At 39.3% G+C, this 27,190-nt stretch overlaps 1 protein-coding gene across 2 annotated transcripts in view; it reads left to right on the top strand.

The window, feature by feature from the left end:
* Nucleotides 1–27,190, top strand: part of FMN1 (formin 1) — a 360,158-nt gene that overhangs the window by 238,957 nt on the left and 94,011 nt on the right. For both annotated transcript variants that reach the window (XM_074996955.1, XM_074996956.1), the window contains exons 10-14: nt 2,199–2,287; nt 10,341–10,470; nt 14,137–14,283; nt 19,055–19,114; nt 22,885–23,005. In XM_074996955.1, coding sequence (XP_074853056.1) covers nt 2,199–2,287; nt 10,341–10,470; nt 14,137–14,283; nt 19,055–19,114; nt 22,885–23,005 — 547 coding nt within the window. The remainder of the gene's footprint in view (nt 1–2,198; nt 2,288–10,340; nt 10,471–14,136; nt 14,284–19,054; nt 19,115–22,884; nt 23,006–27,190) is intronic.

Raw genomic sequence — 27,190 nt, 5'->3', positions numbered from 1 at the left:
AGTTGGAGCTGGACTGAGATTAAACTAGTTGCAACAAAAGATGTTACATGACCTATCATCTTCTCCCTGCAAAAATTATTGATCTCCCATTGTAGAGAGAGGCTCCTCCTCACTGTCTATATCTTCTCCCACTCCTGTCAGACCTCTGATAGACTTTTCTTCCCCACCCCACCCAACCCCACCCCCCACTGCCCTTTCTCTAGTTTCACTTCTCTCTATGCTATAGCCTCGTTTGGGGGAGGTTGTCCCCTTTCCCGATTTCACCCCCTCAAATTTGAAGACTGCTTTTAAGGCATGGGCTGGGGTTTGTTTTGTCTTGTCTTCCCGAGCTAACTAGAAGGAGTTGAGTAATCATGCAGTTACTAGCAGAGAAAGGGGAAGCAAAGCATCTACATGATGCTGCCAGGATATATCTTCAACCTTGCAGAGTTTAAGACAATCTGAAGACCTTCTGTAGTGTAAGATTTAGACCATGGTGCACAGAGATATTAATGTTATTCAACAGAGTAAATATGAATTTGTATTGTGACTCAAGTTTCGTGGGATGAATTCCTGGAGATTTTAATCATGACATAATCTTTAATTAAAAATTTAACCTTCAATTACTGTGCCTCCAGGTCAAGCCTGGAGGGCTGGCAACCTTTATTGTGATCTTCATAAAACAGTATCACAGACTCTTTTGTAGAATGAAATAATAAAGAGTGCAAAATTCAACTGCAAAATGAAAATAGAGAAATAATTTTGTAAATGTGGTGATGGGTTTATAGCAAGTTGGTGTATTTGTATTCTGCTGGCAACAAAAAGAGGGTCTCTGGCATGAGAGCAGTAGGTCCTAAGGCGAGAGAAGCCCTAGCTAAGCTGTAATTAAAGCAAAAAATCCTCTAAAAAGCTTATCAGTCACGATCAATATAATGACAAAACAGGGAAAATGAGTCTGGAGTGGCATAGGTGAGTAACACTGAAAGTTAGCAAGTACACTTCACAATTCAACTCTGTCTCCTGATATGCATACATCAGAATAATTCCTGGGGATTCTGGAAAAATGGATGAATAAAATGTAAACATGGTGACCATTGAAGAATGTTCTCATTTTAGCAGACCCATGGAGTTCAGCTGCAGACCTCAATATCCCCCAGATTTGGGAGTATTGGGGTCTAGAATAACAGTTTGGACCCACTTTTCATTTTTGTACTATAAGGAAAATGAAATGCAAATTGTATTGTGTTGAATTGAACTCTGTTGAAAGTAAGCAAAATGGAAAAAGAGTTTATTAAAATTTCTTGGAGAGAAGAAGGGAATTCCCTACAGAAATACTACACAGTACCCTGTTCATCTGTAATATTCCCCACTTGTACATGTGGCAGGATGGCCAACAGACTTGCCAGACCCCTGGGACATCTCTGCACTCCTGAAAGGGATGCAGTCACTGGCAGCTAGTCCTCAGGCCCCTACAAGTGTACAACGCTGCCCCACCCCCAGCCCTCTCTGCCACCTGGATTCTACTGTGCTCCACTCTGGCAGTGATTTACAGGGCCCAGGGCTACAGCCACTGGTGCTTCTGTGGTAGCACCACCCAAGAGTTTGAATTGTTGGGCCTGAGGGCAACTGCCCCTGTTACCCGTTCGCTCCTAGCCTGAGATGTGGGAATGTGGCAAAGCAGTGATTATTTTGCTAACGGAGCATGAACAAATTTAATTATATTGAATTAAGTCCTTACCAAGTTTGAAAAAAATACCATTACTGGTAGATTAAGGGAAATTTATTCTAGAATAGATTACCAGAAACATGATTTTAAAAAGCCAATGTAAGTAAAGCAGATGAAAGATTTGCTGAATAAAGGCATGTTCTCAACTTTATCAAGAAACTTTATTGGACAAACAAAAAAAAAACGACAACCCTGCATGAATGCAAAGTTAGCACTGATATCAGGATGAGAATACATTTTACCAGTCACATTTTTGGTATGTTTGACCTTGAACAAAAGACAGTGGCATGAGTTTAGCGTATAGACCCATTTTGAGTCACATTGCTGCATATAGAATGCATTAAGTGAGACTGTGCATTTGCAGTAGCATATGTGATACTGGGAAAGTATGTAAGAAAAAAATGGGTGGGTATTTTAGAGATCAGCAAATAAGATAGGTTCATTTATTTTTTAAAAAGTTTCTTATTACTATTTCCTAATTACAATCACACAGAGAGGGCAAAAAGATGAACTGGAGAAAATAAAGAAATATTATAAGACTTCAAAAGAGGAGGAACTGAAGCTCTTGGACAAACCAGAACAGTAAGATTTTTTTTAATAATATTTTTCCATTATGCAGAATGACAGTTGGCTAGGAGGCTGAGGTACTGTAGGGATATAACTCTCAATGTTAAGTTTTTTTTAAAAATCCATATTTTAAGGGATCGTGTGAAAATTGATTGTACTGTCCCTTTCTTGATGTGTTGCATATAACGTTGCCTTGACTAGGACCACCAACGTGGAAAAATATGCTGATTTTGCTACATGACTTTGAGACAGTCACAGTTTCTGTGCCTGTGTGTTCTCATTTTTAAAATACTTACCTTCCTTTCCTAAGTGTTGAGGCTGAATTAATACTTGTAAAGCGGTCACATGTGCTTGGATGGAAAGATGCTGTGTAAGTTGCTGTTATAATAAATCCCAAAAGCAAAATTCAAATTTCAGGAATTCCTAAATGGCATTTTAATCCTATCATTTGGAATTAATCTGTCTTCTATTAAAACAATGTGTTTGATCTGAAATGTATGCCTAGCACCAGTTTCTGCCCCCTCCCAGCTGATCCTCCCTTCTTACTGCTCTCCTCCAGCTCCTTCACCAGCCTCCATCCTATTTTCCTTCTCATCTGTGTTCCCACACTGAGGAACCTCTACTGCCTTACACATTTCTCCTTCTACTCTGCTGGTCATCTTTGTTGTAAGAGAAAGTGCTGGGAGGAGATGTGTGAATTATGCAGGTGGAATGGAGGTAGCAGAGATGACTTCTAAGTATGAGAGCTGCAATAGAAGGGTTATCTTTTGTACAGTTTCTTTAAGGCTGAAGGCATACAGATGCGACCAATGTAGTGCAGGCAGTGTAAGACACAATGCAGAAGTAGACAGATCATGTAGTCCTCAGGCAAGACAATAGATGGACAACTCACATTGTCTTGGATCCCCAGAGACTGCTCAGCATTGGGGAAAAAATGGTGAGCCAATCTCATGACAAAGCTGTTTGGTCAGAAATGTGTTCACAACAAAATGGAATAGCGTAGCATTGACTTACGTTTTGGAGGAATGGATAAGGACAAGCCTGACAAAGGTGTTTAAGGCTGGAAATTGGTGTTGGAGGACAGAAAGGTTTTTCTTCTTTCTCACCCTCAAAGCAAGCCATGCTGCTGTTGCTGATATCTATGTATGTGCTATAATGGGGAATAGGTTAATGTCCAAATATATGAATATCTCCCAGATATTAAAATCTCAGAATATGAATTGTCCTTCACATGTATACAGTCTTGTTCAGCCATGCTTTGTGGATTTTCACTGACCACACTCAAGTGAGCCTAGGCTTACAGCATAATACAAAAAAACCAGTCCAGTAGTACTTCAAAGACTAACAAAATAATTTATTATGTGGTGACCTTTCGTGGGACAGACCCACTTCTTCAGACCATAGCCATACCAGAACAGACTCCATATTTAAGGCACAGAGAACCAAAAATAGTTATCAAGGTTGGCAACCTTGATCTGAAGAAGTGGGTCTGTCCCACGAAAGCTCACCACCTAATAAATTATTTTGTTAGTCTTTAAAGTGCTACTGGACTGCTTTTTTGTTTTGATAGAATCTAGACTAACACAGCTATCTCTCTGTTACTGTTCAGTATAATATATTATGATTAGATGATATTTCCCAGAGTTTAAGTGTATGTCCTCATATTTATTGTGTCACTGAATGAAATAAATATAAGCACTTTTTATATCTTGGAAAATGTGAATCATGCTTAGTGATCTGGAATTATAAGAGGCCAGGCCTACTTTTGTAAATCAAGGCAAGGAGTGGTTGGTCAACAGTAGTCACCCTGTCAGTTTCATGCTATCGTTCTTCTGTAGTTAAAAATTATGCACTTTAAAGAAAACAATTATTGTTGATAATTACAAATAAAATCGTCACCTTTTTTCACAATCTACTCTTTACCAAAACACTCCATATAATCTGGGAACCTGGGCAGCAGTGAGCATGTGATGGTCAGGATGCTGACAAAAGACAAAAGGGAGAGGGGCAAAATATGAACCTGGGACTTCAGAAAAGCAGATATTGACTTCCTTAGGGAACTGATGATGGGCAGGGTTCTATGATAGGCTCATATGAGGGGGGAAGTGTGCAGGAGAGCTCGCTGTAGTTTAAAGAAGCCTTGTTGAGGGTGCAGGAACATGCTACCGCAATGTGCAGCAAGAATAGCAAATATGGCAAGCAACTAGCTTGGCCTAACAGAGAAATCTTTGGTGAACTTAAACACAAAAAAGGAAACATTTAAATGAATGGAAATTTGGATAGATGACTAAGGAGGAATATAAATATATTGCTGTGGTAGTCAGGGGTGTGATCAGGAAGGCCAAAGCACAGTTGGTGTTGCAGCTAGTAAGGGATATAAAGGGTAACAAGAAGAATTTCTGCAGGTATGTTAGCAATAAGAAGTCAAGGAAAGTGTGGGACCCTTAATGAATGAGGGCAACCTAGTGACAGTTGATGTGGAAAAAGATGCTATTTTTGATCGGTCTTCACAGTGCCAGCTCCCGCGCTGCTGCACTGGGCAGCACAGTAGGCTGGGGAGGTGGGCAGCCCTTAAAGATGAAGGAAAAAGTTAAATACTGCTCAGAAAAAATTGTGATCCCAGATGGTTGGAAAAGGTCAAATATGAGGGTCATCTTTTAAAAAGGGAAGAAGGAAAATCCAGGGAGCCACAGACCCTGTTAGCCTCCCTCCAGTCCCTAAGCGCTATTTCAAAATGTGTTTTTGAGTGTAGCAGCATTATTTTAAAATAAGCTATTCTGGAATAGCACTTCCAGAATAGCTCATTTTGGAGTAAGAGTGTTGTGTGGACATACCCTATAAGTGTTATGCTTAAGGGAGAAAAAAACAAATTCACAGATGGGGGCGTTGGATGTAATTAGCTTGGTAGCAGCGCTGCTGAGAAAGATTTGGGACTTTCAGTGAATCACAGCCTCAGCATGAGTCAAGCATGTGACAGTGTTGCAAAAAAAAAAAGCAATTCAGTTTTGGGTTGCATTAACAAAGGCATTGCATGCAAGTCATAGGAGATGATAGTACAGCTCTCCTCACTGCTAGTTAAGTGTCAGCTTGAGTTCTGCACCCAACTTTGGTCATTGCTGTATAGAAAGGATGCAGAGAAATTGGAAAGGGTCCATATGCAAGAGACAAAGATGATCAAAGGAACAGAATGCAAGCCATATGAGTAGAGTGACACTCGGGGGACTGGGTAAGTTTAATTTGGAAAAGAGAAGACTGTGGGAAGACAGAATTTCAGTCTTCAAATATTTGAAAGGCTGACATAAAAAAGATGGAGGAAAAATTGTTCTCTCTTACCATGGAGAGCAGGTCAAGAGGCAGTGGATACAAACTATAGCATATGGTTCTATGTTAAATCTCAAGAAAATCTTCCCAACTGTAAAAGCAATAGAACAGTGAAACAGACTGCCTGTAAAAGTGTTGGATGCTTCACTGGAGGTTTCCCAAAAGAGGCTGGATAGCCATGTGTTGTGGATGGTTTAGATGCAATAAGTCCTGCTTCTTGGCAGGGGTTTAGACTAGATAACCTTTGCATCCCCTTCTATCCCTATGAGTCTATGATTCTGTGCTTCATCTGCAGCTGTGATCATCCTATCCCAGCCTTGTTTGAGTACTTGGTTCCTGACTCCAGCTCTGATCATTAGTTGCATTGTGGTCTTTGATTGCTGCTCAAACCACTAATCCTGATCACCCTTCATCCCAGACCACTGAGGATTACTGTCCAGGCCATCATCAGTGCACCAGTGAAGCTCTTACATCAAGTTCATCAGCCATTCAATTACTTCACTTTCTGGAAATTCAATAAATGAATTGCACTGTTACAACTATCCACTCAGTCTCAATAAATGCAGACCAAGGACTTTTAGTTGAAACTACATTAAGCATAGTCATCCAAAAAAAAAAACTAAGCACACAGGAGTTCCAACCTTGCATGCACAAATTAAAATTACTTACTGGCCGTGTCTACACTAGCCAAAAACTTCAAAATGGCCATGCAAATGGCCATTTCGAAGTTTACTAATGAAGCGCTGAAATACATATTCAGCGCCTCATTAGCATGTGGGCGGCCGCAGCACTTCAAAATTGACGCGGCTCACCGCCACGTGGCTCGTCCAGACAGGGCTCCTTTTTGAAAGGACCCTGTCTACTTCAAAGTCCCCTTATTCCCATCTGCTCATAGGAATAAGGGGACTTCAAAGTAGACAGGGTCCTTTCAAAAAGGAGCCCTGTCTGGACGAGCCACGTGGCGGCGAGCTGCGTCAATTTCGAAGTGCTGCGGCCGCCCACATGCTAATGAGGCGCTGAATATGTATTTCAGCGCTTCATTAGTAAACTTCGAAATGGCCATTTGCATGGCCATTTCGAAGGTTTTGGCTATTGTAGACATCACCACTGTGAGGTATAAACTTGATTGCATTTTCATTGCTAGGGCTCAAAGCACAGTTTTGAAATGAAATTATGTGTGTTTAAAATGGTTACAAATGGTAACGCTGTGGCTAAGTCTACGTTTGCCCCCTTCTTCGAAGGGGTCATGATAATCAGGCTGCTGGGAGATTACTAATGAAGTGCTGCAGTGCATATGCATCACTTCATTAGGCTAATTGTCCCCCACAGCAACTTCGATGTGTCAAAATTTTGGGGTGTAAAGGCACTTCGAAGTAGCATGGGCACTTCGAAGTGCCTGCAGCTACATGCCATGCTGGAACGTCAAAGTTTGACACTTCGAAATTGCTGCAGGGGGAGAATTAACCTAATGAAGTGCTGCATACATATTGCAGCACTTCATTAGTAATCTCCCAGCAGCTGGGGCAAGTGTAGACATAGCCTCTGGGATTAAAATACTCTAAGGCTACGTCTACACTAGCCAAAAACTTTGAAATTGCCATGCAAATGGCCATTTCAAAGTTTACTACTGAAGTGCTGAAATACCTATTCAGCGCCTCATTAGCATGTGGGCGGCCGTGGCACTTCGAAATTGACGCGGCTCGCCCAGATGGGGCTCCTTTTCGAAAGGACCCCGCCTACTTCAAAGTCCCCTTATTCCTATGAGCAGATAGGAATAAGGGGACTTCGAAGTAGCCGGGGTCCTTTCGAAAAGGAGCCCTGTCTGGACGAGCCGCGCGGCAGCAAGCCGCATCAATTTCGAAGTGCCGTGGCTGCCCGCATGCTAATGAGGTGCTGAATATGTATTTCAGTGCTTCATTAGTAAACTTTGAAATGGCCATTTGCATGGCCATTTCGAAGTTTTTGGCTAGTATAGACATGGCCTAAGTGTTGGGGCTGAATTCAGTGCAGTCAAAAAGGCTTTTGCCAATTTTAAATGGTTTGAAATTCCAGACAGAGAGAGCTTTCCTGATATCAATAATGGTCTCCTGCACATGTGATTTTGATTTTTTTTGCTGGCATGTTGTATTTGCTATTGTTGTCATGCACTGTAAATATATCTTAGCAATATTGTAATGCACCCCTAAATTATGTTTCTTGATAATAAAGTTGTTAAAATGCTAATATTCATTACAGTGGTAAAGATTTATATGGGTAATTGATCACAACACAGGGCTTCATCTGAGAGACTCAAATATTCTATCTGCTTTCCAAGTATTACATTCTGGCTGAAATCTAATATCACTGTAGTTCTAGCTACTACTAAATCACCGCTAGCCTGGGAAGTGGGAGCAAAATGCGGTTTGGGTTTTTGTCACTGAACATGTTATTTACCACAGTAAATAGAGAATTATCATTTGTTGGAAGGTATAATTTTTTCTTCCAATTATGATACCGAGGCCTTGTTTTCCCTCCTCCTCCTCCTTTTGACTTTCACTGGCATGAAAAAATCAGTTTTGTTTCAAATTATTCACTAGTCTTCTTCATGTTTTTAAAGTGTGAATAAAGATAAACTGGTAAATTATTTTGTGGTAAAAATGACTATGTCATTTTCTTCCATTCCATAAATGATATTATTTATCTATAGTTACAGTATGATAGGTGTTAGGCCTGGTTCAGAATTACAGTAAGAATCTTTTTACTGACTTCTTTCAGGGTAAAGGCCTGTATCAAGTGGGAATACATTTTATATGAATTTTCTTTACACTGCCAGGAATCTGATGTACATGAGAATGAAACAGTCCTTTCTTCCTGTAAATCATCAGTAGAATGTTGTATTGGCTACGTCTACACGTGCATGCTACATCGAAATAGCTTATTTCGATGTAGAATAACGTCTACACGTCCTCCAGGGCTGGCAACGTCGACGTTCAACTTCGACGTTGGGCAGCACCATGTCAAAATAGGCGCTGCGAGGGAACGTCTACACGCCAAAGTAGCACACATCGAAATAAGGGTGCCAGGAACAGCTGCAGACAGGGTCACAGGGCGGACTCAACAGCAAGCCGCTCCCTTAAAGGGCCCCTCCGAGACACAGTTGCACTAAACAACACAAGATCCACAGAGCCGACAACTGGTTGCAGACCCTGTGCATGCAGCATGGATCCCCAGCTGCAGCAGCAGCAGCCAGAAGCCCTGGGCTAAGGGCTGCTGCACACGGTGACCATAGAGCCCCGCAGGGGCTGGAGAGAGAACATCTCTCAACCCCTCAGCTGATGGCCGCCATGGCAGACCCCGCTATTTCAAAGTTGCAGGACGCGCAATGACTACACGGTCCCTACTTCGACGTTGAACGTCGAAGTAGGGCGCTATCCCCATCTCCTGATGAGGATAGCGACTTTGACATCTCGCCGCCTAACGTCGAAGTTAACTTCAAAATAGCGTCCGACGCGTGTAGCCGTGACGGGCGCTATTTCGAAGTTAGTGCCGCTACTTCGAAGTAGCGTGCACGTGTAGACACGGCTATTGAGGGCCATCAAAAAGTTACATTAGGTCAACAGGGCACTCCATGATATATTGATGTTAGCCAAACACTTAGCTTTCTTAACCCTAAGCTACAATTAATGATGGAACCCATTATATTTTCTCTTCTTCAGAGCTTTATCCAGGACGATCATGCATTAATTTGCACTTTGATTGTTTTTAACTTTAGTAGATCATCTAACCTGCATTTTATACAAAAGGCGTCTTTCTAAATTATTGTGAGGTCATCATTAAAAAAGCCTCCATTGACCAAATGATACTGTACATTTATGCTTATTTCATACTCAGCATAATGAGGAAATTGTGATATCCAAGATAACTCTTATTTAGTGTCAAGTCTTGGTAATAATGACTGTTAATAACAATATAGCATGGATTGTTCCACAGATTCAGACTACAGATTTTTGTTTTAAGAAAGTAGATGTAATCCATTCCTTTATTTCAGAATAACAAAATGTTCATTGTCTCTTTTGTTTTCCTCACTTATAAGTCAGATTTATCATATTTTGTAATTTGCACCTTAAAATTCTGAATCACTTTCTTCATTTGGTGGATCTCTTAAGTCTCATCATTGACTATCGTATGGTGCGCTGATCAGAACAGAGCACAATATCAAGGGATTTCAGATTAAACCCGTCACACGTTATTCTTGCATTTTAAAGTCCTACTCATCTTCATTCAGACATCTCCTTTGTCCTTAGCTCATCCTTTTGTGGACCATTAGCAAAGGTGCACCAAATAGCTAGATGATCTAAAGGGTTTCTTTGTTTTTAAATTTTGTTGTTCCGTTATACTCTTTATATGGCAATACACCAGTCAATCAAACTGATAAACAAATGTACAGAGCTGTTTCCATGCAGTAGAGGGCAGTGTTTCTCTCGGAGACAATTCTCTCTGTGGAGTAGTGGAACAGAAGTCTCCAGTTCACAGGTCTTTCTCTTTGTCGCCAACAAGCCTTAATAATAGCAAGGTGTGTGTCTTGTCCTGTCATGCTGTGCAAAATATCATGAATTTTTTTTTGTTCTATTATATTTCGTTTACAATTAAAATCAAAGAGAGGTTGCATTATGCATGTGTTTTCTTTGATGCTATTACACTAATATGATTTATTACAACAAACGGAATGTAAAGATTTGGTATTTCAGTGTAATTTTTATTTTCACAGATTTTTGTATGAGTTATCCCAGATCCCCAACTTTGCAGAACGTACCCAGTGTATAATCTTCCAATCTGTTTTCTCTGAGGGAATAACCTCAGTGCATCGTAAAGTTGATGTTGTTACTTGTATTTCTAAGGTAGGTTCTGCCAGTCTAATGAAAGCTAATTACAAATAATATATAATATAAATACTTCATCTGCTTCATGAATATTGCAGGAGTTTAAAAGCACTGTATGAGACTAGTATATTTTAATTATCTTGCATAGTCTGTCATTTCATGTAAAATTATGTTTTCAGTAATGAAATTTCAAATGTTGCTAAACCAAGGTAAGTCTTACAGTAACACAGAGACCAACATCAGAGCCAACCTTATAAATTAATTAAACTACATCAGTAAAATCTTAGAAAGAAACAAATAAATAAAACTTAGAAGAAAAAGAATGGGCTCCTCAATGTTACAGTAGAAGCAATAGTTGATGATAATGAAGATTAGAAGAAAACCGAAACTGTGAATGGCAACCACAGGCGTTCATGCAAGAGGCACATATGGCAAATTGTCTGACCGTCCATTAAAAAAAAACCAAAAACCTCTTTTAGACTACAGACAACCCGCTCTGCTCATGGGTGGAGGGGCAAGGTGAAATCAACCCGATCTGGTTTTTGCTTTGTTGTTCTGCTTACATGTCGGTGAAGTGCATTTGGAGGTGCTTTGGGGCAGACAGTAGGCAGAACGAAGAGTCAGGAGATGGGGATGAAGTGAAAATTCAAGAGGAAGATGAGTCCAAAAAACCAATACAAACAAGAAAAGCCAAAATCCAAGAAAATGAAAAATACACTAGAGACAGGGATTGATAGGGTTGCACCTGTGGTGTCACTGAAAACCAAGCTCCCTAAGCACTCAAATGTCTCAAAAATGTTTTGTGTTTATTTGCAGCAGTCAGGTCAGAAATGTTGCCAAATCATATTCTTTCATGGATTTAAAACAAAAACACTTAAATACTTTTAAAAACAAGTTATCTTCCTTAAAATCTTAGAAATGTCAAAAACAAACAGGATCTCACACTGTACTTCCAAATAGTAATAAAAACAATGATAATTTGCATTTATGTGGTGATTCCTAACAAATGGGCATTGTAAACAATGAATTAAGCCACACAGAATTTCTGAGGAAGGCAATTAGTATTATTCCTGCTTATGGGTCCAAACATCTGAATAATTTTGTCACGTTCATAGCAGTGTCCCCTTAATTTTTCAGCCCATGTGTGGAATAGATTTTATTATGTGTACTGAGGGATGTGTGGCTGTACATCACCATTAAAAATACATGCTGCTGGCTGTGCTTACTAGCTGGACAGAATTTGAATCTCTCCTGGGTGGCCATGCAAGCACTCAGCTTACAGGGAACATTGCTTCATAATAAAGGATACTACATATTGTCCTTCACATGCGTTAATGCAAAATTAAAGAACAACTGATAAGGAGAAAACACAATTAATTCAGTTTCTTCCTTTTGTTGCCTGATTCAAGTGTTTCTTTTAACTTTCTGCATTTGTTTTATAAACATGAAATATCTTTAACAAAAAATAATTTTTAAAATGGAGTCTGTTGTGGTAAGGCTGTGATCTGAAGAAGTGGGTCTATCCTGTGGAAGCTCATCACCTAATACATAATTTTCTTAGTCTTTAGAGTGCTACATGACTACTTTTTTGTTTTGGTAGGATACAGACTAACATGCCTATCTCTCTGTCACTATCCCACTTATGGGGAAACTGAGGCACAACACCTGATCTGCATGTATATAAAGGACAGCACTCTGTTAATCTCACAGGGCTTAATTTACTTTTTACTCACTTTGAGGCCCTTTTACAGTGCCAGAGTGGTAAAAAGTGGTTTTGTAAAAATAAGAATTGGTCTGAATGGCTTCCCCAAAGTTATAGAGCAATCGTAAAGCAGACTTGGGTACAGCACCATGGCCCTTGACTCTGTCACTTTCTCTCCAACCTGTTTCCATTTCTGCTGATTTTTCTAGAGGCAGGTGCACTGAATGAAAAACCAGGGCAGGTGTGTCTGCTTCACCACTTACAGACTGCCCATTTTGTAACTAACTTTTCTCACCATTTACCTCACCAATGAACTTTTCTTCTACCTTCTGGACCCAAATTTCATAGGTTTTACTGCTTAGAAGGGGTAGTGTCTCTTTACATGGAGGCAATTCATTATCCATGCTGCCTTTAGGCACTTTTTTCTACTTCTATTAAGCAATTTAAAATGGTTAATTGCCACACTGTAGCCTGCCCTGCCTGCCTCCCATATGTTGCACTGGGTATGGACCCAGCTGCATAGATTTGTTCCCTGAAGCAACAGGGAAACTGGGTGGGAGATTGATTTTTGACTCCCCAGATCTGTTCCAGGTGCAGAACAATAATCCACTACCCCTTCGTCCTGAACAGATCACAAACAAATGGTAAAGCCTTCCTTCTAACATTTTTAATGACTACTCTATATGCACAGTAATCTCCTCTCTTATAATATCTTTGAGGCAAAACATCTGCATAATTTTGTCATCTTTATAGCAGTGCCCCCCTAATTTTTTGGTCCATGTGTGGAATACATTTTATTATGTGCCCTGAGGGACGTGCGGCTGTGCACCACTGTTAAAAATTAATGCTGCTAGCTGTGCTTACTAGCTGAACAGTACTTGACTCTCTCCTGGGTGTCCATTCAAGCACTCAGCTTGCAGCGAACATTGCTTCATAATATAGGATAATACATATTATCCTTCACAAGGATTAATGCAAAATTAAAGAACAATTCAGAAGGAGAAAACACAATTCATTCCATTTGTTCCTTTTGCTGTCTGATTCATGTGTTTGTTTTAATTTCGTGCATTTATTCTATAAAAATGAAATATCTTTAACAAAAATAATTTTTAAAAATGTCTTTATTACTACAAGCTACAGTAGGGGTGTGCCATCTGCAGCTCTGGAGCCGCAGCAGCTCTTTAAGGACTTCTTTGTGGCTTCTGACGCTATAATTACAAAGACACTTAGGGCTTGTCTATGCTACCTCCCTACTTCGAAGGGAGGATGGTAAGTAGGGTGTCAGGAGATTATTAATGAAGTGCTGCGCTGCGTAAGCAGCACTTCATTAAGCTAATTCTCCGCCTTGGCAACTCCAACGTGTTAAACTTAGAAGTGCCAGCTCACGTGTAGCCGCGGCTAACCTGCCAGTACTTCGAAGCGCCTGGGCAACTTCGGAGTACCAGCAGGTTAGCCACGGCTACACATGAGCCGGCACTTCAAAGTTTAACAATTTGGAGTTGCCAAGGCGGAGAATTAGCTTAATGAAGTGCTGCTTACGCAGCGCAGCACTTCATTAATAATCTCCTGACACCCTACTTACCATCCTCCCTTCGAAGTAGGGAGGTAGCATAGACAAGCCCTAAGTGTCTTATTTTGTATCAAATTAAATTTTTGTTTAACTCAGAAAAAAGGCTTTTTTCCCAACATTTATATATGATGAAATTTTCATAACATCATAAAACATCCTTTGACTTTACTTCAGTGTGGAATCTGTGAGTGACAAACATGGAACCTCCCAGTGCCGTTTTATGGCTACCATGCTTTTAATACAAATGGTAGAAAACAGTTGAGACACTTTTGACCTATTGTGATAAATATTGGCTTTAGGGAAACCTATGATTTTTACCTTTCTTCTTACTGTAGCATTCATAGACAAAACAGTAAAAATATTTCAATCTTCTTGTACTGCCTGATGTTACAAATTAGCATTCCTCTTTCAGGATTTGCTGGAGATGAAAAGTGTGAAGGAAATTTTAGGCCTGATTTTGGCTTTTGGAAATTACATGAATGGTGGGAACAGGACACGAGGTCAAGCAGATGGATTTGGTTTGGAAATTCTTCCCAAACTAAAGGATGTCAAAAGCAGAGTGAGTGTTTATTTTTAACCTTAAAGGGCATATACCAAGTGATCTTTTGCATGTTCTGTCATGTACAAAAGGTTAATTTCTCTCTTGTCTCTCCACGTGATCTGTTTTAAACAGCAGCACACTTCATAGCTGTTAATTTTGGAAACAATTTCCCCCCTTCGTTGTTCTTTTGCACAGGTTACTTGCAGTGCAAAGTATTTTCCTTTTCACTGGCTACTGGCCTCTGCCTCTTTCTGCCACTTTGTCCCCACCTCACACATGCACCTATAGACATTTTCTGTCTCATCTAGATTCTGCCCCTGGAAAGATTATCCCAGTGTCAAACCTCTTTGTGTATTTTTCAGTCAAGATTCAGTAAGTACAGAGTTAAAGAACCTAAGAGAGCACAGAGAGCTAAAGGTTTCTCCTGGTGGTAGAGCAAAGACAGATTAAGATACTCTGAGGCCCTGACAGAAGGTTTGTGACCCTTACCATGGGGCCCCATCCCCGGCTTCTTCTCTTCCCACAAGTCCTTCCCTCCTGGCCCAACTAGATGCTAGAACCAGCCTATGATAAGTGCTGCCAGGGATCCTTGGTTACTGGGAGGAATCAGAGACACTGATATGGGCTGTTCTGAGGCACCCCAGGCCTCTCTCCAAGGCAAGTGAAGGATCTGGGACTCTCTGCAGCTGACCAGGCTCCTTGGGTAGGTCTTACCCCAGCTTAGAGTGGTGGTCCCCAACTACAGGGCATGGAAGAAAGGTCAGGGAGACACAGCAGGGTCAAGCCCTACCCCAGCTCCACTCTGGCCTGCCTTTGACCTCTCCCCAGTCCCAGCTGTGGATCTGTTCCTGGCTGCACCCATTCACAGTCCCTGCTCCTGCCTATGCACTGGAGGGAGGGATATGGAGTAGGTTAAGAAGGTTAAGGGTGACGATATGTCCATTTTGGCCCCAGAAGTCCTGACTTTTTGGCAAAACTGAGCATTCATCCCATTTGTTGTTTCCAGCTGATCACCAGTTGGCAAATGCAAATGGGACAAATTCCCAGTTTTGCCAAAAAAGGATGTTAGGGAGAATGAGTGGCAGAGCTTGGGAGTGTGAACAGTAGTACCTTGGCCAGACCAGTGCTAGACAGGAGAGGGGCTTTAGCAGGTAATTCAGGCCAGCCCCTGATGGTGGGAGAAGAGAGAGTCAGCTCTATGGGATGGGGGAAAGGGGATGCTAGAGTGACCAGATGTCCTGTTTTTGTGGAAACAGCCCCAATGTTTGGGGCTTTGTCTTCTACAGGTGCCAATTGTCCTGTAGTCTGACATGAATTTTCATATTTGCTATCTGGTGTCTTGCGGGGTGGAGAAGCAGAGCTGAGAGAAGCTCAGTGGCACACAGGGAAGAGGGAAGAGCAGAGAGACAGAGACCAGGGAAAGAGGCTGAGAGCAGCTGCATACCAAAGATGGAACGGGAAACGGGTAGCAGAGCAACTCCACTCCTGAGAAGGTAGGGAGAAAGGGAGATGGGCATGGGTTAGCTCTGTGCTGTGTAGACAGGAAGGGAGAGTGGCTTGTTCCAGCCCCGCACTGTGGGGAGGCTCACTCCAGCATCACACCATGTGGGGTGCATGGGGGAGCCCTCATTTGTGCTGAGTGTGGGGAACCTTGCTGCAAGGTGGTGTGGGGTGGGATGGAATAAGCCCTTTGGTCCAGTGCTGCACCAGGTAGAGGGTGCAGGGCAGCCCTTCATCCAGCACAGATGGAGGCCTCAGGTCAGCAAAGTGTGAGTCTTGAGTGAGCAACACTCAGTTAGCTCTGCAGGGTGTTTGGAGGAGTTGTTTACCACCTCCACAAAGACATCTCTAGCAGGACTGGAGGCAGAGCCTCTTGGAGAAGACGAGAAGTGGAGAGAGGTAGCAGGTGGTTGGCTTCTCTGAGCATTCTCTCATTAGTAATCCACTACTGGATGGCACAGGGGCAGGATTCAGAGGTAGGCTGACTCCTAGGGATAGGCTGAAAATAGCCAACCCTGAACATTGGTTATGTGCCATGGAGGCCATTTAGCTCCACACTGAACCCAGATAAATGCCTGGAAAGATAATAAGTGTGTGGCCCTGCATTTTAAACTCTCTCTCTGTCTATGACCCAGTCTTCTGCCCACGCTAATCAAACCCATGTGATAGGTATGTCTGACACACCAGAGTACAATCCAAACTAAATAGTGTTTGTGTCATCCCTGCCTTCTAAACTGTGGTGCCCTTTAACATGGTTTACTGTGGTCACCTCCAGTGAGAACTGCCCAAAAGTGGCCTCTGGAAATGAAGTCACTGCCAGTCTTAGACCTTCCCCCCAGAGATGTATGTCCTTTATTGCATAACCATCTCTCGGACAATACAAGTTTATATAAAATCTTCAGAAGAAATAATATGCATATAACTTGCCATCTCAAATGGAGTTTCCCAGATACTTCAGTTTAAACATGCTGTATTAAATAAAACAAGTGTATTAAATTCAAAGACAGAGATTTTGAGTACAAATAATGAGGCATAAAAGTCAGAAATGGTTACAAGAAAAATAAAGATAAAACACAACTCTTGGCTAACTTACAAACTATGTTAAATCCAAGGCAAATTTTCCTCACCATGTGCACTCTGTGGTCTTACTGACCAAACATCTTCAAACCCCCTCCTAGTTCAGTGAATGCCTCCCTTTATTGCTTTAGTGCCATGAATGCAATGGGAATGGAGAAAAAGATGGGTATTTAGGTGTTTCCCTCCTTTATTATAGTGTCAGCGCTCTTCTTGAAAAACATTTCCAGATGAAAATAAAAAGCAGCCAAGTAGCACTTTAAAGACTAGCAAAATAGTTTGTTAGGTGAGCTTTCGTGGGACAGACCCACTTCTTCAGACCATAGCCAGACCAGAGCAGGCTATGTTCTGGTCTGGCTATGGTCTGAAGAAGTGGGTCTGTCCCACGAAAGCTCACCTAATAAACTATTTTGCTAGTCTTTAAAGTGCTACTTGACTGCTTTTTGTTTTGATAGTGTGTAGACTAGCACGGCTTACTCTCTGTTACTATTTCCAGATGAGATTCAGGAGACAAAGAATCTATAAAGAAGGATGTTCCCTGCTGATTTTCTTTATATGTTAGCTCTTGTTTTGTTTTTCTTGTTCCTTGATTACTGTTTTTACTTCATAAGTGCAAATTAAGCAAGCCACACATTGGATTGTTTGAAATAGATTAGTGTACCAACCTCACTCTGGAACACGTAGTAATAACAGCATAGAGTGGAACATTACCACTTCATATACAATGTTACCACACACATTTTACCAGGACACTCTTGACCAGCAAATTATGAGCTTTGAAATGATACTTCATAAAGCATACTTTGTTCAAAGACCTTTGTAGTAATATTTAAGGTGTGGTTACAGGGGTGCATTCTGTCACAGTGGCTGTGTCTACACTAACCCAATACGTATTCGGCGCCTCATTAGTATGCCGGCGGCCGCGGCTCTTCAAAATTGCCACACGGCTCATCCAGACGGGGCTTCCTTTCGAAAGGACCCCGCCAACTTCAAAATCCCCCTTATTGCTATCAGCAGATAGGAATAAGGGGGATTTCGAAGTTCCCCTTGTATATATTTGTATATGTATGTATTTCAGCGCCTCATTAGTAATCTTCGAAATGGCCATTTTGAAGATTTGGGCTAGTGTAGACACGGCCAGTGTGGTGTAAGCATGTGTATAAAATAAAGTAAAACTAATGTTTTACTTCACAAGGGAAATGTATTTAGTTTCGCCTCTATGAAGGCTAGTATCTTGTTTGGTTCAGAATTTTACTGCTCAGTGCTATTAATAAAATGTAATGTGCTGTGCATGTGTGTGCGCGCGCGCGCACGCGCACGCACACACACACACACACACACAGGACAGTTCTGTCCACCAGTTCATACACTGAGCATTTCCAAACCTTTATCCTGTTAATTATCAATATGCTATATAAAAATGAAAAAAAAATCAGACATTTCACATATAATACACTACAATGTCTTTCCTATGTGCTGTTTAATTATTTCCTGACTTATGATTCCATACCTGAAGGACTTTTTATCCATTTTGGCAATTGAGCTGGGGTAAATATGAAACAGTAAGATATGAAAATATAAGCTTATCATATACAATAATATGGGCAATGCAGGACCAAGAAAGCTTTTTAAAGTGAAAATCTGTTGTCGTGGTACAAGTATATATTCATGAAACAGCATACACTATGTATGAAATACACTGAGCATGTGCATAGCTTTATATTTGATATAAAATACATGAAATGCTTATACGCTTTGTGGACTGTTATACAGGGAGCAAAACTAAATGAGCAAATCGCACTATGTTACCTTTAAATCTATGCATTTTAAAATGTGTGAATTTGTGAAAACTTTTCAGACAATTAGCATTTGTTAATCTAATTACTTGAATTATTAGATAATTGTAACCATGGACAGTTTTTACCCTCTGATGGCTATAAGTAACTCCAGTTGATAGAAGTTTTTGATGTCGTGCAGTGGGAGAATCAGGTCCCTGGTTATTATGCTAATTAGATTTTAATAATCGATGATTCTGCAATAATACATTGTGGATCCCACTCCACAAGGTCACATAGGTTAATTAAATGTGATCATACTCCTTTTAAACTGTTTTGATGATTTTCTTCTCTTATTTAAATCTACTTGCATCACGTCTTTTGGCATTGGTTTCACTCTCAATTTAACCTTTAAAATAATATATTTAATTTCTTCCTAGGATAATGGTATCAATCTTGTGGGCTATGTTGTCATATATTACCTACGACACTTCGACAAGGTAAATTATTCATTTACTGGATTAACTAGTGTATCAGCCAGTGTATTACTTAGCAAGATTATGTTGACAAAGAGATCAGAGAAAGACTTGAATTTATTACTAATTTTTCTCATCTGGAAAAAATAGTTCCAACAAGGAAAAATTCATTTTTAAAAATGTAATACTAAAACCAAAGCTAAAAACTGTCTGCTTTCAATGTTACTTTGTGTTGGCATTTTCACCAACCAATACATGTAATTGTACAGTTTCCAAAAACCTGTCTAATCCCCAGAGGTACTGAGACCACATACTAGAGTGAGTGAAGTCTCTGCTCTACAGCCTTGGCTGAGAGCTAGCTAGCCTTTAGGTCGTGTGGTAGAGCACAGGGCTTTAGCCTCTGTAGCCACTGGGTCAGTTCGTGTTACACGTATACGGCATGAGCAGTCAAGCCCTGCTTGACACACAGTTATACAGACAATTCACAGGAGTTGGGTGTTTTTTTGTTTTTTGTTTGTTTTTTTTATTCTTTTCCCATAAAGTGACAGAATTTTGATGGCAGCCTTTCTGTTTGCTATCAGTGTTTGTTACTGGAAATGATTTACATGTAAGAAACTGTTGCTATCATATAACACAATAATAGCATAATAACCTGGCTATTTGTCAGAACTTTCTTCCTGCAAGCCGAATGCTGGTCTGACTTCCGTAAGTTTTAAATTTCTCCAAAAATTTTCCGTTAAAATAAAATCAATAGTAGTACGTTATTCACACTATAAAAGTGGAAGGATGTTCTCTGCAGGTTTTCTTTATATATTAGCCCTTGTTTTGTTTCTCTTGTTGCTTGATGACTCTTTTTCCTTCATAAGTGCAAATTAAGCAGACCACACATTGGATAGTTTGAAATAGATTAATGTACCAGCCTCACTGCAGAGCCCTTCTGTAAGGGCATTGATAGAAGGCTGAAACATCAATAGGCAGAACTGCTGTTGATGAGAGAGTACAGTGGGATGTTTGAAGGATGCATTGGTTCAGCAGATAGGTGTTTAAGTGAGGCCTTGAACTTTGCAGAGTAAGTTCTGTTGTTTTGGCCGGCTAACATATTTATAACATGTACAGTGATAGGATTTTTAATGTGTTGGTAAGGGTCAAGTTAAAACCATGATAGGTATGTACTTGCCCTTCAATTAGCCAAGCTGTAATCATAATATCCCACCTAAGTCCTAAATTGTGGCTGAATATTGTTCTGGGTTGAGGTGTGTGTTTGGGAAGAGAGATGGCAAGTGCACCAAAAAGAGACAAAGAGAGTGTGAGAGGTAAGAAAGCCAACGGGGAGCCTGTAAGCATTGTATGACCCTGGGAAAATATAGATAAGGAGCTTTAGGGTCTGGTGGCTGAAGAAGCTGTAAGCTAAGAAATTGTTCCATTTAGTGTGGGTTCTTTCTGCATTCAAAGATATGGTGTTTCTTTATGTGCCTTGTGAATAAACAAGATTAAATCAAAAAAAATACTGGACTCCAATATTTTCTACGAGAACAACTGAGCCATCCCTAGAACCTCAGATTTTGATTGGCTGCTTGTATTGAAAAGGGACAACAGTATCTGAGACAGTGACCAGAACATCCAATAGCACTCTTTGTAGTTATTTCTTTTAGACAAAAATCTAAGAATTGATATTTGTATCTTGTTAATATTAATGTGCTATTATCAAAAGTTAGGGTTATATAGGGTATGAGAGCTGAAGTTTGAATTTGCTCCCATCTTTGAGCCATAATTTCCATTTCAAATTGTAAAAGTCTGTGTCTACACTAGCAAGTTTTTCCAGAAAAGCCAGGCCTTTTTCAAAAAAACCCAGGCAACATGTACACACATTTGATGCTTCAAATGTAGCGTGCTTTTGGGACCAGTGCAGATGTGTGAGTGCATAGGGATGGCATTTCTGTAAATGAGGGAGCGAGGGGCCAATGGTTTTCCCCTAATGTTGTACACTGCACTGTATGTCTTATAAAGCTTTTTCCTCATTCACCTGCTTTTATCTGATCAAAATGCTGAATGTTGGCTGGCACAGGCTCGGAAGATATTAGTTGTTTGTTTCATATTTGTGTGTCAATTTTCTGCCATGCTGTAATTTTAAGGCTGCTGTGGGAATTCTTGAATTGAAGCCAGCTGATCTTCCTTGGAGGAAAAATAGAAATGTGTAAAGTCCATCTTTTCCTGGGTTGGTTTCTAAAGCTTTGTGTGTCTTTATTATAATAATATATTATTCACTTTTCCTAAATGTTCACCACAGAAATATCCCTGTTTCTCTACCAACCTTGGAGTTGACCATCATTAAAAACTGATTGATATCTGAAGTATTTAAAACTCAATAGTATGTGCTTGTATCCCTTGAGAAGTAGCTGAGGGACTTTGATGTTGATTTTTTTTTCATTGTCATTACAGAGACAAGGTGTATGCTTAAGGTTGCTTCTGTAAATAGTAACCCATCTGATGGGTTTCTGCACCTAAACTCTTAACTACGTATTTTTATTTGCAAAAAATACTGTATTTTAGTTAGTGCATCAATACTGATTGCAATTTAGGACCATACAATATGAGAGTGTGTCTAAACTTATGGGGGACAGGGATTGGCACACCGCAATCAATCTTCTGGGTATCGATTTTGCTGCATGTGTGAAGACATAGCAAAATTGATCTCTCTGGCTCATCCATCGACCTGGGTACTCCGCACTGACACATAGAACAAGGGATATTGGTGCAAGCCCAAAGAGCAGCGATCTATGCCAAGGAAGAAAATCGATCCTGATACCTCGATTCTAGCTAGACAAATGGTGTGTCTAGAATTGTATATCTGGGATCAGCTATGATTCCTGGTGTAGACCAGGCCTGAGTCTTTTTAATGAAGTAGGTAAGAATGTATCTGCAATTAGTTGGAATAATTTTGCTTGTTCCAGTGAAAGGCACATTCATGTTTCCATCTATTTTTAAGAAAGATTTAATCCCATATTAAAACCTTTATTGGTGTAAAATGGACTGAAATTTTGAGGGCTTACGGTTGTCTGCTAGTTTGAGTTGGTATTCTCCCTTAGAATTTGATTGTATTATAACATTTATCTTTAGAAAAAGATTCCATTGTTTTTAACCTTCTTGCATAATGATGGAAATGAAAGGTAAAATCCTGCTCCCATGAAAGTTAATGGCAAAACTTCCACTGATTTCATACAATAAGGTCAGGATTTCAAATCATGGCTGTGTCTACACTTGACCCCTTCAGTAATCAGAGTGATGGGAAATTAGGCAAATTCATTTGGCAAATTCTCCCCCATGGCAACTTTGAAGTGTCAGACTTCAAAGTGCTGGCATGGCAGGTGGCTGCGTGCACTTTCAAAATTTTGGGGAGTGAAGACACTTCGAAGTAGCAAGGGCACTTCAAAGTGCCTGCGGCTACATGGCATGCTGGCACTTCAAAGTTTGACGCTTTGAAGTTGCTGCAGGGGAGAATTTGCCAAATGAAGTGCTGCATATTCTCTGTAGCACTTCATTAGGAATCCCCCATCACCCTGATTGCTATGCTATTGCATGCTATGCTATGCTATTCGAAGAAGGGGACAAATGTAGACATAGCCCATGTGTCCCAGTGAATAACAATTTTCAATGCAATATATCTGCAAGTTTTGTAATACTAATTCATAGCTAAAATTTCAAGCAAATAACTTGTTTTTCTCTGAATTTTTCATTTTCATAGCTGTCTAATTTTTTATTTACTGATCTGGTTTGTTTGTTTTTTTCCCTTTTAGGATGCAGGAACAGACAAGAGTACTTTTCCACTACCAGAACCACAAGATTTCTTCCAGGCCTCCCAAGTTAAGTTTGAAGACCTAAGAAAAGACTTAAGGAAACTGAAGACAGATCTAGAAGGTAACTGGGAACTTTTACGTTATTATGTTAACAATTGAGTGCCAGTAAAAAGTGAATTTTGTTTACTATTTATTAGGATTATAGTGTTGCTCACTCTACATATTTTCTCTCAGCCATAAATTACAAACATAAAATTAATATAAAACCACATTGTGACTTTTGAAAAAAGAAAGGAAAACCAACAAAAAGTAATTTCTGCACTTCCTTTTAAATTCAAAGGGCCCCAAAAGAAATCTATTGGAAATTTACTTTAATTATTTAGGAATTTTCCTTTGACTTCTTTAGCATTCTGTATTAATTGTTGATATTTCTTAATCCAATAACATATAAATACTATTTGCCATAGTCCTTGTATAACAATTTAACAAGTAAAAAATAATTGAATACTATTCGTGTAAAATAAAGCACTGCTTGCCAAGACACCACAAAGGAAAAAATTAAGTGCTTCAGTGCAAAATATTTTTTACCCTTGGACATAAAATAAACATTTTAAAATGTTTATTATAAAAAGGGGCTCAGAAAGGCAACTTATCTATCAATCAAAGCACGAAGAAATAAAATAGGAATGGGTTGCTCTCTATGTATTTTTGACAGTTTCATTTTTATCTCATGCTTTGAAAGACTTTCTTAAATAAACACAGAAAATGATGACTGAAGATTTTAATTTTTTGTTAGGGAAAAGAAATATTAAGGCTGTTACGTATCAAAATTGGAACAGTGGAAAAGAACTCTACATAAAACCCTCCACTAAATATTCTGCTTAAATTTAAGTAATATTTTAATCTGTCCAGGGAGCTTTCCGAGCAAAATATTAATTTTAGCACTGGAATCGAGCAAGATGAGTTTATGATATTATTCAGTGTAAGGCAATAAAATCCTTTACAGAATAATTTATCCTATTAGTTAATAATAGCTGAATTAGGTTATATCCACGTTAAGGAGAGTTTTAAAGGTCAATAGTGGTAGGAAGGTATCAGTTGTTGTTTATTCAACCCCGGGCATAGGCGAGTGCTCTATCTTCTCTCATCTCTTGGCCCTGTAAAACCCTTGGCCTGCCCTCTCCTGTACTAGTTTTTGCAGAAATGTGATCTGTGTTTGATGTTATACTTCTCCAGCATGTAGTGCTGCTGCTGTACATTTCAGTGATACAAGCTGCTCTGTAAAGCTTTGACAGTCACATGATTTTAGTGCCAAACTGCATAGAAAATAAAACAAAAAATAAAAGGGACAGGTAGTGAAAACCTTGATAGGTCAGGCTTCCCTATTTTTGTTAGATTTATACTTCTGTTATGATCTTTTGTTTCTGTACTTCAAGGTGCAGGTTTTGTCAGACTATTATAAAGAAAGGTAGACATAGATGATGGGAGAAAGGAAAGAAGAAGAGGACAACAGTGCTTTTATAGGAAAAATAATATAGTGCTGAGTTTGTATTTATTATATTACTATATACAGATACAGACATATTTGAAACTTCACAAAGTACAAAAGTAATGACTTAATGACATCCAGCAAAAGTTTTCAAACAAAAATCATTCCTGTTATCTTTTATATGCTCGTGGGTTTAACACTTAAAATGGACCCAGAATTTTTTTGAGGAGTGCTAATAAATTTCCGTAATGAATTTCTCTTTACATTTAAGCAAAAAAAAAAAAAAAAAAAGTAGCCCTAAAAACATTGTGCATATCAACAGCACTAAGACCACTGTGTGTAAATCTTTATTTATTTTTTTTAAATCCCTTTCAGATTTTTCCAGGTGGATAACACTGTAGTTTAGTTCACATCAAATGTTTTAATTGAAGAGGATATAATTTTAACACATACAGCAAAGATTTGATGAGTCTCTGTAGTTTATTGTAGCTGTTAAAAAGTTGTGGCTGCTGCCAGAATACCAGTGAAAGTCTAAAGCTGAAACAGATGTGATTAGCAGAAACCACGTCCAAAGAAGCGTCAGTCCCAGCCATCCAGACAGGCGCGGTCCTTCAGATGTAAATAATTTGAACAATATTAACTACAGTTGCCTGTATTATAGGGTACATTAGATTTATTTTATGGTTTGGTTGGCAAAGGTAGCTTGCATGTCCAGTCAAAGCAGACTTCCTTGGAAGTGTGATGAGACAAGGGTAATAAACAGGGGGTTTTTGCATGTGCTACTAAGGAACAAACTACTGCTCTATGCAGCATTAGTGGTGTTTTTCCCAAACGTATTTTCTTAGACAATACAATAGCACAAAAATTATGTCAAAAAGCCACAGTAAATTTAAATATTATCCAGTGTGTTTGAAATAACACATTTAAGGTAAATTCTTGTTTCTTTAATAAAAATAGATAGATACTATTAACAAATTATTTATTGACCACTTAAGCAAGATATTCAATTATCTGTATATCATAGGTGTTAAAATAGGAAGACTTGACCTATAATGCCAGTGAGAGAAATTTCTCAGGGGTCTAAGCCTGCGGTTTGGAATGCCTAGACTCCTTGGGAGTCGGAGTTCAAATCCAAACAGGGGCTTTGCAGCCTTTCATCCTTTTGAGGCAAATTGATTGAGTTCATGCAATTTAATGTATGGACATTGTAAAGGGATAGTTTCAAGTAAAAATTGGCTCAAAATATTTTTTTGAACCCAAGATTTTGCAAAACAAATAGTAAAGTTTCCACTACTTTAAAGAAAACAGTTTCTAATACACATTCCACCCAGGCTTTTCAGCCCTGATACCTTGAAAGTTAAAAGGATTGTATACTGAAATTAAATAGATTTGACTGAATATCATTGTCCAAGCTGAGACAAATACAGAAAATACAGAGTGTAAGTAGTGAAATATAAAAAGTGAAATCTTGGCTCCCATTGACATCTGTGATGTGAGGATTTCAACTGAAGTTTTTATAGTTCTTTCATTGTCAATAATTTGACATATTTCTACTTATATAAGTGCAGAAATTAATTTTACAAGATGAGATTTTTAAGTTAACTCTGTTCTTCCATTCTTTTAAAAAACAAAATTTCCCTTTGCTTTGCATGGGTTTTTAATCATGTTACACCTTTTCACTTGTCAGAAATTTCCAGTTCCCTTCCCTTCATCCCCCTGCACCCAAATATTCCTTTCTTGTCATTTTTCAGTATGCTGTCTTGCTGATACTCCCATTAAGGTAATTTCATTTCAGTGGTTCTGTATGAATGTATAAAACACTTAACAATCCTTTTGAGTTGAAAGCTGGTGTACCAGGTCCATTTTTCTATATTGTGCATTATTTAATATACCCTTTTTATGTTCCTTCTCATTCATCTCCTGTTTAGAGTAAACCTAATATTTTCCATTTATAATTATATGAGAGATTTTCTGTGCCACTGGTCTCTCTTTTTATATTTTCTTGTTCTGCAATATTATTTTTGAGATGAGGTGCCGAATATTGCACACAGTACTTCCCATTTTCTCATGAGGCAGTACCACTGATTTACAAAGGTGTTCTATATTTTTGGTATTATGAATTCTAGCACTTTACTTTTTCGCTGTAGTTACACATGGGACGGGGGAATCTCTGTTGAGTGGTCTACATTGGGAGAAGAGTTAGGTCAACAATGAGTGCTTTTGACATCCCACTCTTATTGTATATGGGTAGGATTTACAAAAGTGCCTGTGTTAGTCAGAAGCATATGTCCCCTTGAAAAGCCACAAGATTTGTGCCCGTAAGGCAATTTTTGTAAATTCCATGTTTTATCATATGCATATTCGGTTAGATGCAGAGAGGTTGGTCACCATGTCTGTGCTTGCAAATTATGGGTGCAACTGAAATAATTAAAATATTTACCTCCCAAGCTCAATCTAGATATATCTCATAGAGCTGGAAGGGACCTCCAGAGGTCATCGAGTCTAGTTCCCTCAGCAAGACCAAGCACCATCCTGGACAAATTTTTTTTAAATCTTTTTGGCCTAGACCCCTAAATGGTTTCCTCAAGGATTGAGCTCATAACCCTGGCTTTACAAGGCCAGTGCTTTAAACCACTGAGCTGTCCTGCTCCGCAGTACATAGATGACTAAGTGGCAATACATTTCCCCTCAAATGAAGACACAGAGCTACAGAATTGATGGGGCCTGTGCTCAAAATGTATGTATATATTTATCATGAGGAAAAAGTATGAGTAATAGTATCCATATGATCAATCAATCATGTGATATATGTATGAT

Source organism: Carettochelys insculpta, chromosome 6, assembly GCF_033958435.1.
Source record: "Carettochelys insculpta isolate YL-2023 chromosome 6, ASM3395843v1, whole genome shotgun sequence".
NCBI lineage: Eukaryota > Metazoa > Chordata > Testudines > Carettochelyidae > Carettochelys > Carettochelys insculpta.
Note: the sequence above shows the minus strand (reverse complement) of the source record. Positions and strands in the feature narration are given on the sequence as shown.